At 39.0% G+C, this 13541-nt stretch overlaps 1 protein-coding gene across 3 annotated transcripts in view; it reads left to right on the forward strand.

Moving 5' to 3' along the window:
* Positions 1 to 13541, forward strand: part of LOC132401191 (hepatocyte nuclear factor 4-gamma-like) — a 144633-nt gene that overhangs the window by 91436 nt on the left and 39656 nt on the right. For all 3 annotated transcript variants that reach the window (XM_059983173.1, XM_059983178.1, XM_059983188.1), the window contains one exon: positions 6736 to 6907. In XM_059983173.1, coding sequence (XP_059839156.1) covers positions 6736 to 6907 — 172 coding nt within the window. The remainder of the gene's footprint in view (positions 1 to 6735; positions 6908 to 13541) is intronic.

Raw genomic sequence — 13541 nt, forward strand, 5'->3', positions numbered from 1 at the left:
ATTTTTCCCACCATTGATGTCAGGCTAACTGGTCTATAATTCCCTGTTTTGTATGATTCATGATAGTGAAAAATCCATACGTAACCATATTACAAGGAATACACCATGTGGTAGATTGTGTACAATAGTCATCCATTTCACAATTTACCCACAATTAATAAGTAAATCATATAGTACGCTCTGGCTGCTATGTGTGTGATGGTGAAAGCGGAAATCAGGAATTTGCAGCCTGAGTTGATCTGTAACAGCTTTGCTGAGAGACTTGGAATTCAAGTATATGAAGAGTATGAAGTTGCAATACCTACCCACAATAGGCCAATAAGAGTAATCCATTTCATTCATCATAATATTTTCACAAATCTTAATTATACTCAAACAACCTCTCTGACATTGAAAGTTTAGTTTATCTCTTTTTTTAATCTTATTTACTTTTCGATTCTTTTCTATCTCATTAATCTCCACTTCCTAATCCCACCTTTCTTTGCGTCTCACTACATCACTTTGCATACATGATTTGACATTGGATTATGTATTCTAATATTGAAGATTCTTTCCATCAATTTACAGTTGCTCACTTTGACTAGTTAAGAGATACAAGTTGGTTCAGGTGGGCCCTCTGATTTCCCTGATTCCCAAGCAGGATGCACAGTTGAAACGCATTTCCAACTCCTGCCAGCTGTGTTGCAAAATTTCATTGCAAGCATGTTGGAACTATAAATATAGAATGAAGTATGTTGAGAACTTCACTAGCTACACGTCTCCAGTCAGAGAAGCAACCATCTTCTTTCACTCTGCCACAAAGCCAATGTCTAATCCAACTGACTACCTCGTCTTGAATACAGAGTGACTGAAACTTCTTGACCAACCTCCCATGTGTAACCTTGTCAAGTGCCTTACTGAAGTCCATATAAGCAACATCCACTGCCTTGCCTTCATCAACATTCCTAGAAACCTCCTTGAAAAACTCTATAAGGTTGGTTAGATATGATTTACTACGCACAAAGCCATGCTGACTATCCTTAATGAGTCCATGTCTAACCACATATCCAGTCCCTCAGGATAACTTCCAATAACTTTACCACTGCTGTCAGGCTCACAAGCCTATAGTTTACTGATTTATTTTTAGATCCTTTCTTAAAAACAGAACAACACTGGCTATCCAATTCTCTGGTGCCTCACCTGTTGCGAAGGTTGATTTAAGTATTTCTGCTAGGACCATGGCAATTTCTGCACTTGCCTGCTGCAGAGTCTGAGGGTACACCTCGTCAGGCCCTGGGGATTTCAAAGGTTTAAAGGTCAGAGAAATGTATACAATATACATCCTGAAATGCTTTTTGTTCTCAAACATCCACGAAAACAGAGGAGTGCCCCTAAGAATGAACGACAGTCAAATGTAAGAACCCCAAAGTCCCACCTCCCCAGCTCCCCTCCCTCCTGCACGTACGCGGCAGCAAACAACAACCCCCCCTCCCTCCACCAGCAAAAAAAAAGCATCAGCACTTAGCATAAAGACCTCAAGCATGGGCAACGCAATAGTAAAGACACAGACTTGCAGTTACCCCAAAAACTTCGAGTTTCACCTGGCTCTCTCTACATACCACGGGCTCTCTCTCTCTCCCCCTAGTAAGGGAGAAGAAGGTGTCTCCATTTTTCCCAGCAAGCAGGGGGACATAACAAAGAACTCGCTGGTTTATGATGTTAAAAGTCCGTTACGTCCCTTTTTCCGAGCTCTGTTTCCAAAGATTTCAAAGATCCCGAGTCTTTGGGCACACAGCAGTAGATTTTCCGACTCCCCCACTGACACATGGGTCTCCTGCCGTGCACTGACCCTCGATCCACCTGCCTCCAAAGCCCCGAGATTTTAGGCTTCTAAATCTGAGCCGGACTCTCAGGCCGAACCCTTGGCGTGCCGAACAACAGCCAGTCCTGAAAGCCTGAGAACCTGTCCAATTCCAGCAAAGAACCGAAGTCAGTGTGTAACTCCAGGCCAGGGTCTTCAAAAGAACCCTGAAAGGGAAAAGTAAAGATATTAAAGATGGAAATAGAGCTGTTTCCAAAGATGCAAGAAAGGAGTTGCTGTTTAGCGCCATCTTAACTTCCACCCTATTTATCCACTCTATCCACCCTAATTTGCCTAAAGACAGCAAACACCTCCTCCTGTGTAATCTGTATCAGGTCCATGAAGCTGATGTCACTTTGCTTCACTTCTATAGACTCTGTGTCCATACCCTGAGTAAATACAGATGCAAAACAAAATTTACATCCCCCCCCCCCTTCTCTTTTGGCACTACACGTGGATTACCATTTTGAGCTTCCAGAGAATTAATTTTAGTCTCTTGCAATCCTTCTGCTCTTAACATAGCTGTAGAATCCCTGAGGATTCTCCTTTATCTTGTCTGCTAGATTAACTTCATGCCTTCTTTTAGCCCTCCTGATTTCTTTCTTATGTGTCTTCTTGTATTTCATAAGCACCTCATTTGTTCCTACCTGTACCTGCAATCTACCTTCTTTTCTTAACCAGGGCCTCAATGTTTCTTGAAAACCAAGGTTCACTACACCTGTTATCATTATCTTTTATTCTGACAAGCATACACAAGCTTGGTACTCTCAAAATATCACTTTCGAAGGCCTCCCACTTACAAAGTACACCGTTAGCAGTAAACAGCTTGTCCCAGTCCACACTTGCCAGATCCTTTCTGATACCATCAAAATTGCTTTTCGCCAATTTAGTATCTCAGCCCACAGTCTAAACCTATCTTTTTGCATATTTTTTCTGAAACTAATGGCATTGTGCACACTTGATGCAAAGTGTTCCCCTACACAAATTTCTGTCAACTGCCCTGTTTCATTCATAATAGCAGATCAAATATTGCACGCTCTCTCATTGTGACTTCTATGTATTGATTAAGGAAATCTGATCAAACAAGAAGGTACATCAATGTCTACATAATGCATGGTAGAGAAAGCACTTGAAATGAGTGTGTGTGTCAATCATGATGCTAATCCAAATTAATCTCATCTGCTGCACATGTTTGATATCCTTCCATTCCATCCCTTTACAAGTGGCTATTCAAATGCCTGTGAATCTGACTCCGGAAAAGACCAATAATTGGTTACTTTGCCCATTGAGTTGCTACTGAGGCTACTGAGAACTGGAAGCCTTCATGGATTAGGTAGCATTTTTCAGCCAGTTTCCTGTCTAGGCCCATGACTCCCTCAGTGCAGCAGCTTATTCCTGGTATAGTGACTCACTTTATTACTTTAGTGTTTATTCTGTGAGTTGTATGTCTTCTCTGGCCTTTAACCTCCTGGGCTGTGTTCTCTTCTTGTAACTGCTTTACCACCAATGGCCTTTGTACTCATTCCAGAATACTTCTTTAACCTGGTTAAATATAGGTGTGACCATCAATTCAATACTCATTCTGCCTTTATAGTGATGGTCACCATCTTCTTTAAACACCGTGTTTTTCTTGGCTATCATTTAATAATCTATTATTATACGTTCCCCTCTTTGCCCCAAATGTGTTTCAAAGAGGAACAATTCTCACAGTGAAGACAAATAGACTATATGGCCCACATTTATCCACATTGGCATTGCAGCAAGAAAAGTATAATCTAAAAAATGACACAACTGATTTTTATTCGAGTAGTATGTTTGATTCAAGAAGATATGAAGATTATAACTGAGCATGACAGAGTGGGGTACTCTTTTAGGAATTTATTTTTTTATGAATGTAACCTTGTAGATAAGACAAGATTTTTTTTATCAGACTAACAGTTGCTTTTAAAATTATTGGATGAGGCAGAACACAGAATGTTGAACAAATGTAGGCTTAATCGTTGAAGAGATAAGATATATGAAACTTTCTTGGTTCTATTTCATGATGTAATGCAAAATCTGATAAGACATGTTAGATTGTGCCTGTTATCAATGTTTTCTGAAGAAAGCATTTTTCACTATCTTCAATGCAAGCTGTACAAAGTACTTTATAGTTCTTCATTTGGAGTTATGTTTACCTTCCAAGTTCAGCAGACTGAGCAATATTGTGATACCCAGTATTCAATAAAAAATCAACTTGTAGTTTCTGACATTATTATTTTACCTTTGAATTCTATTTTAATAATGGTCTATTAATGTAGAAGTGAGTGTAGCTTATGAGTGAACCCCAACCAGCGTAGAATTGACAGTCATAATTGTTTTGTACCTGACTGTGGACAATCTATGTCAACATGCTTTATGTTGGTAAAATGCAAAATAAAGAACATGCAGTTTAAATTTTATTAAGTTAAAATTGAGTTGATGCCATTAGCACAAAATCATGTGCTTTATAGCATTAATTTAGTAATCACAGTATCCCTGCTTTAGAACATCTTGGGTTTCTTCAAGTTCATTGTATTGTAGAAATATATTTCAGTATTTTCTTTTACCTTTCCTTTTCTTCTTAACCTTCTATGCCCTGGTAGGCCGCAAGTAAACCCATCTGTTAGGTTGATGTTTACCAAACAATCAAAAAGATACCGTAAGAGCAGATTTTATACACCGCTTTAATTTTATGGAGAGAATATTCGTCGGCCTCATTTTGCTTCCTAATTTAAGTGTCAATATTTGTGCAATGTCCTTGCAAAGTTCAGTAGGTCAAGCAGCTGGTAGGTCCTGTGCACTTGAACCTTATAAATATTTTCACGTTGTGCCACCTTAGTCTGCAACTTTGTTTTTAAATATAACAAATATTATAAATTAAAGTCCTCTTTTGAAGTGTCTAATGTAATTAGAAAGTCGGTAGCTATTACTTTCAATATTGAATGATAGTTACTTAAAAAAAGTACCATGAACATCATAACCTCATTTAGACAGACTTGGTCAAGAAGCCGCTATTAGCATAACTGTGCAGAATGAGTGCGTAAATTCAAGGACTCCTCCCATTCCATTGCATAAAAGTTATACAAGCTGATCACGTAGTTTGTTGTAGACAGCATTTCAAAATTCTGAATATGCATCAGACAATCTAGTGGATGATCCTGTTGGATAGTGGGACTGCTAAGAGAGAGCTCTATATACAATCATAATGAAGCTGTCTGGATCGTTTTTGGATATGGACATGGCAAATTATAGTGAGGCTTTGGATTCATCTTATGCTACTTTGGAGTTTGAAAATATGCCGTTGCTGTACAGTGCCCAAGGTAAGTTATAGGAGTTGATTGATACTACATTACTTGGGTATGAAGATCAACAGACTGATGTATAGTTTTTTTTTAAAAAGGAAGTAAATTATATAAAGGATTGAAAAATTTAAGAAACTTTATGACTAGCAAGTAATGGTAACTATGTTTCACTTTTAATGAATGACCCATATTTAGTAATGTTGTGACTCTAGGTGCATTTTTAGATAATACGCCACTGATTTTCAGATAGTCGATTAGAGTCAGAAGATTAAAGCCTGTTCCATTTATCTGCCTATTCATTTTAGTCTTTCAACAGCAGCAGAATAAAAACAGGTTAATACATATTTCTGAGTTAAAACTTGATTCATTTTCTGAAGTCATTAACTGTCGTTAGAGCAGACCCATTTTACGTTCTTTGTAAGATGAAACTATATTTTTTCCACAGCTTAAACCTTCCTTTCGGACTTGATGAAAAGTGAAATGTTACAGAGCCCAGTGACCTAATGTTAACCAATTAATAAACTAATAATTATTTTCTCTGTTCATTGTTTATCTAACTGGCATAAAATATTAACTAATTTCTTTTTTACTGATTAAGTACAGGATTATCTGTGCATGTGTATGTACATTAACATCGATTTCAGATCATTGGTGATATATAGGCTTGTGTAATGCAAGTGACAAATTGACTGGTGGCAATAGTAGCAAATGCCAACTTAGTACTTTAGTTTGAAATGCCTCAGTTAAGTTTTGAAGATATCATGCATACCTAAAGTAATACTTTGATATTTGAATGGAAGGGACTGAGTTGAAGTCAAGAATAAACTTTTCCTAATTTCAAAGGAGATATTCCCCATAAATTCGAGATTGTGATCCACATGATGTTGTAGTCCTGCAACATTAGATGTTGTTCTATGCTTGATATTATATTGTTGAAGATAAATTATTTGTTGGCAAATATACAGTACTTGTCACTTAAGAAATCATTTATGGTTACTTGTTAGAAGACAGGGGATAATTTTGTAACTGTGCCAATGCCAGTCTTAATTATTTCCATTTGAAAACCTGCTTGGAGTTCTACCTTTGCCCCTTTTGATTATTACAACTGAAAGGCAAAGCACATGCCTCCTATTTGGCTTTTTATTAAATTACAAATTATATTTTAATATCTTTTTTGATTCCTCCATCCCTAAATCCCCATGCAATTTGCCTAAATTGAATTAGTACGTTACTGCAAAATGATACGGTTTTATCTAAATACATTGATTTCTGAAAGAGATTTGCTCTTACACATTTTGATGTGTTTCATTCCATATAGTTGCCTATGTGATCAAAGAATAACTGAGAGCAAAATTAATGTCCAAGGGAATCCTTAGATCCTTTTGTTTCCGAGAATACAAAGAGGCTCATCAAAATAATAAAGGCATTTGATAACTCAGTTTGTACTGTAAAGTGGCAGCACACACTAATTGAAATGGGAAAGGAGGATGATGGGTGTCTGTTAGCGAGCTTTTTCATAGCTTTGTAAATATGCTGCCAGCTGGATTGATTGTTTATTCCTTTTTCACTCAGATAATTCTCCATCAGCGACAAACACAATGAATACATCAGACGGTGGAATAAACTCTCTGTGTGCAATCTGTGGGGACCGAGCCACAGGCAAACACTATGGCGCCTCCAGTTGTGATGGATGCAAGGGTTTCTTCAGGCGAAGCATAAGGAAGAGCCATGTGTACTCCTGCAGGTATAGACCTCCGATCTCACACTACTGCAGCATCGACACTGCCAATTGACCCGGACTAATATACAGACAGATCTTCTGACTGAATCTTAGTTCTTAAATAAGCTTGACGAGTGCTGGGAAGGTAGGAATTATTAGGAGAGGAACCCATTTTCAAAATGATTATCAATTTATGGACCGTATTTTGTTCCGATTAGTTTTTACAGTGTGAAGATGTTGGGGTGGAAAGTTATTTTTGGACAGTGGTTCTACATAACTATTAATATATTAGTTGCCTGATGTACAATACACTCTCTTGTCCTGCTACTGAGTCTATCCCACTCCTGTCTGAAACAGAACCAGTATGTTTTCAGCCTTGTTGTAGCATCATTAAATGAGCTTTGAATCACACATTCATTCAATAATATACCACCTTCTGTAACACTGCAAACTTCCTCCCTGCTTCAGTATATCTTCTGATGAAACCTTTACCTGAACTTTGTACACCTACACTGGTCCACTCCAATTCTCCTACCTGCCCTTTGTTGATCTACTTTTACATACAGTTTGAGATTACCTACAACTCTTGTCCCGATCTTAACTTTACCAAGTTCCATTCTTTCTTCACTTTACTGCATGTCTCATGATCCATGTTAACTTCATTTAAGAAATTTCTTGATTTAAATATTCTCTATCTTGTTTTCAAGTTATCCTTCTAAAGTCTGTGAATTTTTCCAATCTTAAAACTCTTCAAGGAAATCAATACTTCTCATGTACTTGCCTCTTGATCGTGGCTGAGTTTAATCAAGCTGTCACTTGTAATCTGCCTTCAACTTCCAAAGTACTCATTTCTAGAATTGCCCTTTTAGTCACTTTACCTCTCTTCACTCCTTTGAAACCTATGTATTTGACTAAAGCTTTGGTCATCCACCCTGGTACCTCTTTATGTAGGTTGGAATCATTTGCTGTTTGTTAATCTTTCCATGTGGTGCTTGTAACTTTTTGGATGCTCAAAGTTCTATATAAATGAAAGTCCGTGTCATTCTTCATGCAACAGCACCTTCTGAATAGTTTTGTTTTATTCCCCATGAAAAGTTCAGGCTTCTGCATGAATGCTCCAATGTTGGACACCCCATGGTGTCCAGTGACAGAGTGTGAAACCAGCTGCAGATCCCCAGCATTTACACTGAGGAGGCTGCCAGTTGGAGCTGTGCCAGATTGAACCTGCCACAGGTTCATACATTTCAATGGAAAAGAATAACTATAAATGAGAAGAGCTTTTTATTTTTTTTTTCTTGAAGTACACTTTTTAAAGCATTTTACACATTTAACATTTCTGCTTTTAAGCTTTTTAAAAGAGTTTGACTTTTGTCTTAATCTTAATGAGCTATTTATTCTTGCACTAGTCCTTTCTCATTGCTTTGGATGTCAGAGATTTTGAGGTATGTCTTCCCTGAAGAAGTTTAAGTCATCTCTTGATGGGAGTTCAGTAAGACCTTCTCCCAGTGCTTCCCCTGTGTTCTCTGTGGTTCCCCAACTCTTCAATCATATGCTCACTCACACAGTCCTCACCTATCACCTGCAAGCTTTTGAATCCCAATGATATCTATTGTTTAGCTTAGCCGTCAATTAAAAGTATTCCCATGAATGAAAATAAAAAAAAACTGTAGAAGGAGGAAATCTAAAATGCCAAAAGAGAAATAGCCAATGATTTGGATATGCAACCCTTTATCAAAACTGAAAAAGAGAAAGCCTCAAATTAGCTTTCAGTAGAAAGAAGGTGAGGGACAGGTGAATAGAGCAAAGGGAATGTCTGTGATGGGATGAGTTGAAATGACTTAATTAAAGTAGTTCCCAGCACTTTAAGTTTATGGTCTGCATAACATGTTGTTAATGTTAAGGTTGTGAGATGTCCTCAGCTGGCCAAACTTCTACAAAAGGTAAGAAAGACTGAGGAAATGTGGTGTTAAAACGGAAAACTGAAAATGCTGGAAAAATTCAGCATGTCAGGCATATTCTATGGAAAAAGATACAGTTAATGCTTCAAATGATGGACCTTTCATCAGGCTGGAGAAAGAGAAAAAGCAAGTTAGTCTTGGTTTCAGAGAATTGAGTGTGTGTTGGGGGGGGGTTAGATGTGATGGGTGGAACAAAGGGAATATCTCTGATTGGGTGATGGATCACATTAAGACGCTGGACCTGTATAAGTTGTTGCTAATGTAGTTCTGGCCTCCTGGAGCATTTCCAGCTGTTCTGAGATGGTACTCAGTCTTGTGACAATATTGCTACCGGCTAAGTCACTACACAGGGTCTTGCCACTTAGGATTGGAAAGGTATTGGCAGCAAGTTCCAGTGCAGAATTTCTTAAAGTAAATAATTCTGCCATTCCAATAGCAACAGATTGAAAATAAGTGTTATTCTTGAATGAAGAAAATGTAGGTATAAATTTTAGGTTTGCTCTTGTAGGGAGGCAGTGCAAATGAGGCAGTCATGCTGTTACATCTTTGTGTGCCACAGGCTTCTAGTCACAAATGTAAATACCTCCCAGCATGAGTTATGGAAACAGAAGTAAGTGGAAGAACAATAGCTGGAAGAGCATGAACTGGTTCATCTTACTTAGAAGAGTTGTTAAGAATCAGAGTGCAGCAAGTTAACATTAATACTCAGAGGAAGAAAATGAAATCTCACTGAGTGGGTTGACATTGCAACTCCTTCCTTAGGCTATGTCTAGAGGGCTGATGCTCACAGGCCTTAAGTCTGGGGTACAGCACCAGCATTGTATGGGGTGGGGGGGGGGAGAAAGAGAATAAAATCAGATCCAACACTGCTTGAAATGTTTGTTTGGCAGGAAACAAGTTGTATTGTGTTTGGCTCCAGACCCCCATAACATTCATGGACTCTGGTTTTGGGCTATAATTTGTCCTGTGTGACTTGTAAATTACTGATATGTATGACTGTTGGAACAGTGCTTCACACCCTGGAGTAATGCTGCTCCATTTAGCCATATTCATGAGTATTTGCATGTGGCTGAATGAAAATTACACTTGTACTTGAAGGTAATAGTCAGAAAAACCAGTGTCTTAAGGTTGGGATGGGGAAGTTGGCTCCATCCATGATTGTACAGTGAAGTACAGATTTATTAAGTGAATGAGCATTGCACTGTTTGGAGGCTGAAAATATACAGCTGGTCCTCCTGGAAGCTATGTCCACAAACCTGAGTTTGGACTGTGGAGTGGAGCTTCAGCAAAATCTGATGATTGGGAGACCACAAGAACGTAAAATGTAGGCGATTTGGCCCACTAAACCTGTCCCACCATTCAATCATAGCTTGTTTTTTTCCAACCCCATTCTCCTATCACTTCCCTGCAACCCTTAACCTCTATATCAAACTAGACCTACCTCAGGAGGTACCTAATAAAGTGGCCACTGAGTGCATGTCCGTGGTCTTCTGCTGCTGTAGCCCATCCACATCAAAGTCTGATGCTATTGTGCATTCAGAGATGCTCTTTTGCATACCAGTGTTGTGACATGTGGCTATTTGAGTTGCTGACCCCGTCCTGTCAGCTTGAACCATTCTGCTCTGACCTCGCTCATTAACAACATGTTTTCGCCCACAGAACTGCCACTCACAGGATGTTTTATGTTTTTCACACCATTCTCTGGAAATTCTAGAGACTGTTGTGTGTGAAAATGCCAGGAAATTAACAGTTTATGAGCTATTAAGACAATTCCCCTAGCATCAAATATCATTCCATGGTCATAGTCACTTTGAACATGTTTCTTTCCCCATTCTGATGTTTCGTCTGAGTACCAGCTGAACCTCATGACTATGCCTGCATGCTTCTATGCATTGAGTTGCTGCCACATGATAGGCTGATTAGATATTTGCATTAACAAGCAGGTGTGCAGGTCTACATAATAAAGTGGCCACTGAGTTTATCAATCTCTGGCTTAAACACCCAATAACTTGACTGCCAAATTCCTCTGTGGCAACAATTTCCATCAACACCCTCTGGCTAAAGAAACTCATCCTCTTCCCAGTTTTGAAGGAAAGGGAGGTTCAATCTAGTATAGCTTGAAAAGAGTTTCAATCCAGGACATTTTGAACCGTGTCCGGCTGGGATATTGGACCCATCAGTTTTTTTTAATTCTCTGAATTATTTTCATTATTTAAATGTTGGTGTATTAGCATTAATTGAATGGCAAGGATTTGGCAGCTATCTTGTTGGAAAGATTGACTGAATGTAAAGACTGAAAGAAGACAGAATGGAAACTGTGCTGGTTAAGGGTTATGTTTCAAAATCAACATTGTTTGAATGGTGGTAATGTAGGTACTGCTAGTGTTTAAAGTGTGGGTGATTGGAAATGATAGGTGAAGGGGTTGAACCAGCTTTGCTTGAAGGGCTGAGATCAAAACCAGTGTCATAGAATAACTGGAGATCAGAATTAACATTAGTTGAAGGGTGGCATTTTGGCACCCATTTAAAAAAAAATAAAACCTCACTAAACAAATGGACATTGCACCATTTCAGAACTATAAGTTGTGCTGGTTTGCCTTTCTTCCATAGTCCACAGCCCTCCTCCATTTGATTCCTTCTACTTCAGCTGTATATCAATGTTCAAAGAAAATCTATTATCAAGATCACCCAATACTATCCTGAGATTTTTTTTTTGCAGGCTTTCACAGTAGAATAAAGATGTACAATAGAATCAGTGAGAAACTATGCACAAGGCTGGACTGGCAACTAAAGTGCAAAAAGAGCCAAGCTATGAAAATACAGAAGAAACGAACAATATTAATGATAATAAATGACGTCTTCCATCTCTTCCCTCCCAGTTCCTTACTTCATCCCCATTCCCCCACCCACCCACCTTGTCTCTCACTTGTTCTCACCTTTCACTTGCCTGTTTAGAGCTTTGCAGACTTTTTTGTTATGAAATAAAACTTACATCCGGTGTTGAGGTGTTTGCCGAGCTTGGCAATTATCTTGCAGATGTTTGCTCTCAAGTCGAGGTGACATCCTCAGTGTGCAGTTAATGGTGATTCTCTCTGTTAGTGATCACCGTCACCTAGTCTCACCTGGTCCCGATGAAGGGTCCCAGCCCAAAATGTTGACTACTTGTTCCTCTCCGTAGATGCTACCTGACCTTCTGAGTTCCTCCAGCATTTTGTGTGTGTTACTCTGGTCTCACCTATCACCAGACAGCTTGTACCCCTTCCTTTCTGCTCTCCCCACCCCCCCCCCCCACTTCTTATTCAGGCTCCTGGCACCTTCCTTTCCAGTCCTGACAAAAGGTCTCAGCCCGAAATGTCAACTGTTTACTCTCCCACATAGAGGCCGCCTGACTTGCTGAGTTTCTCCAGCATTTGCTGCTTAAATGCTGCTTAAGATTTCTAGTATCTGCAGAATCTCTTGAGTTTATGATTTTCTTTTGTGTCTGAGAGCTCCGTACACTGGCTGGAGTGCAGGTGTCAGCATTGGCACATTTTGAAAGACCTGGGGTTTGAATCAATGTTGTGTGAAGTGTGACCATTGAAAGGGGGCATTGTTGATGAGTGGGATTCAGTAAGGTTATTGCTTAAAGGGCAAGTGATTGGAAGGGACTGGGGGTCAGTCTTGCATTGGTTGAAGAGTGGGGAATTAGAATCAAAATTGCTTGAAAGGGTGGGGGAGGTCAGGACTGGTATTGTTTCAAGAGTGGGGATCAAAACAGTCACCATTTCAAGCAGAGGTTCTCAATCTTTTTTATGCCATGGACCCCTACCATTGACCAAGGGATCTGTGGATCCCAGGTTGGGAACTTCTGGTTAAAGAGAGAAGGTCAAAACAAGGAACCTTTTTGAAGTCTGTGTTTCAGATTGGGGAATGCTGATTTAAAGACTATCATTATTTGAATCAACCTGGTAAGTTTTGAATATTGGAGCATTTATTGAAGAATCATGCATTGGAACAGGCATTGTTTAAAGAGACAGAAGTCAAAAATGGTATTATATGAATGGCCAGAATTGGGATAGAAAGTGATTGTTAGTGGAGTATAGTTCAGAACTGCTTTTATCTAAATTATCTAACTTAAATTATATTGGTATTCTCACTATTTATACAGTGATACCTCCAAGCCAGCACAGTTGAAGGAATTAGGCAGATGGGACTATATTTCAAGAATATAAGGATCAAAATTCAATTTTTTGAAGGGTGAGGATTGGAACTATATTCTTCAAAGGGCAAGTGGTTGGAACTGGCCCTGGGACCCTGCACTGTGGCTGAGTTTTGGGATTTGGCACAGGTATTTTTTGAGCGTGATCATTTGGATTTGGCATTCTTTGAAGTATTGACGTTTTGTAATCAAAATGACGAGGAGTGGGAAATGTACATGGGGAATGGTGTTATTGGAAGGGATGGAGTTCAAAACTAATTTTTTTGGAAGTGTATTTGATGACTTATGAGTTGGAATTAGCATTTCATGAAGTGTGGAGCAGTCTCTGTTTGAGTGTTGGATTATGATAAATGCTTGAGTGATGATTGCTTGAAGAAAGCAGGATCAGAAAAGTCATGGTGACAAGATTGAGGACAGGATTCAGGTCATCATACATTAAAGGGTTTGACTCAGGGCCAGTATTGTGTCAAGTGTGGAACACTGGCAACCATTAGAAAACAGA

Source organism: Hypanus sabinus, chromosome 1 (genome assembly GCF_030144855.1).
Source record: "Hypanus sabinus isolate sHypSab1 chromosome 1, sHypSab1.hap1, whole genome shotgun sequence".
Lineage (NCBI taxonomy): Eukaryota > Metazoa > Chordata > Chondrichthyes > Myliobatiformes > Dasyatidae > Hypanus > Hypanus sabinus.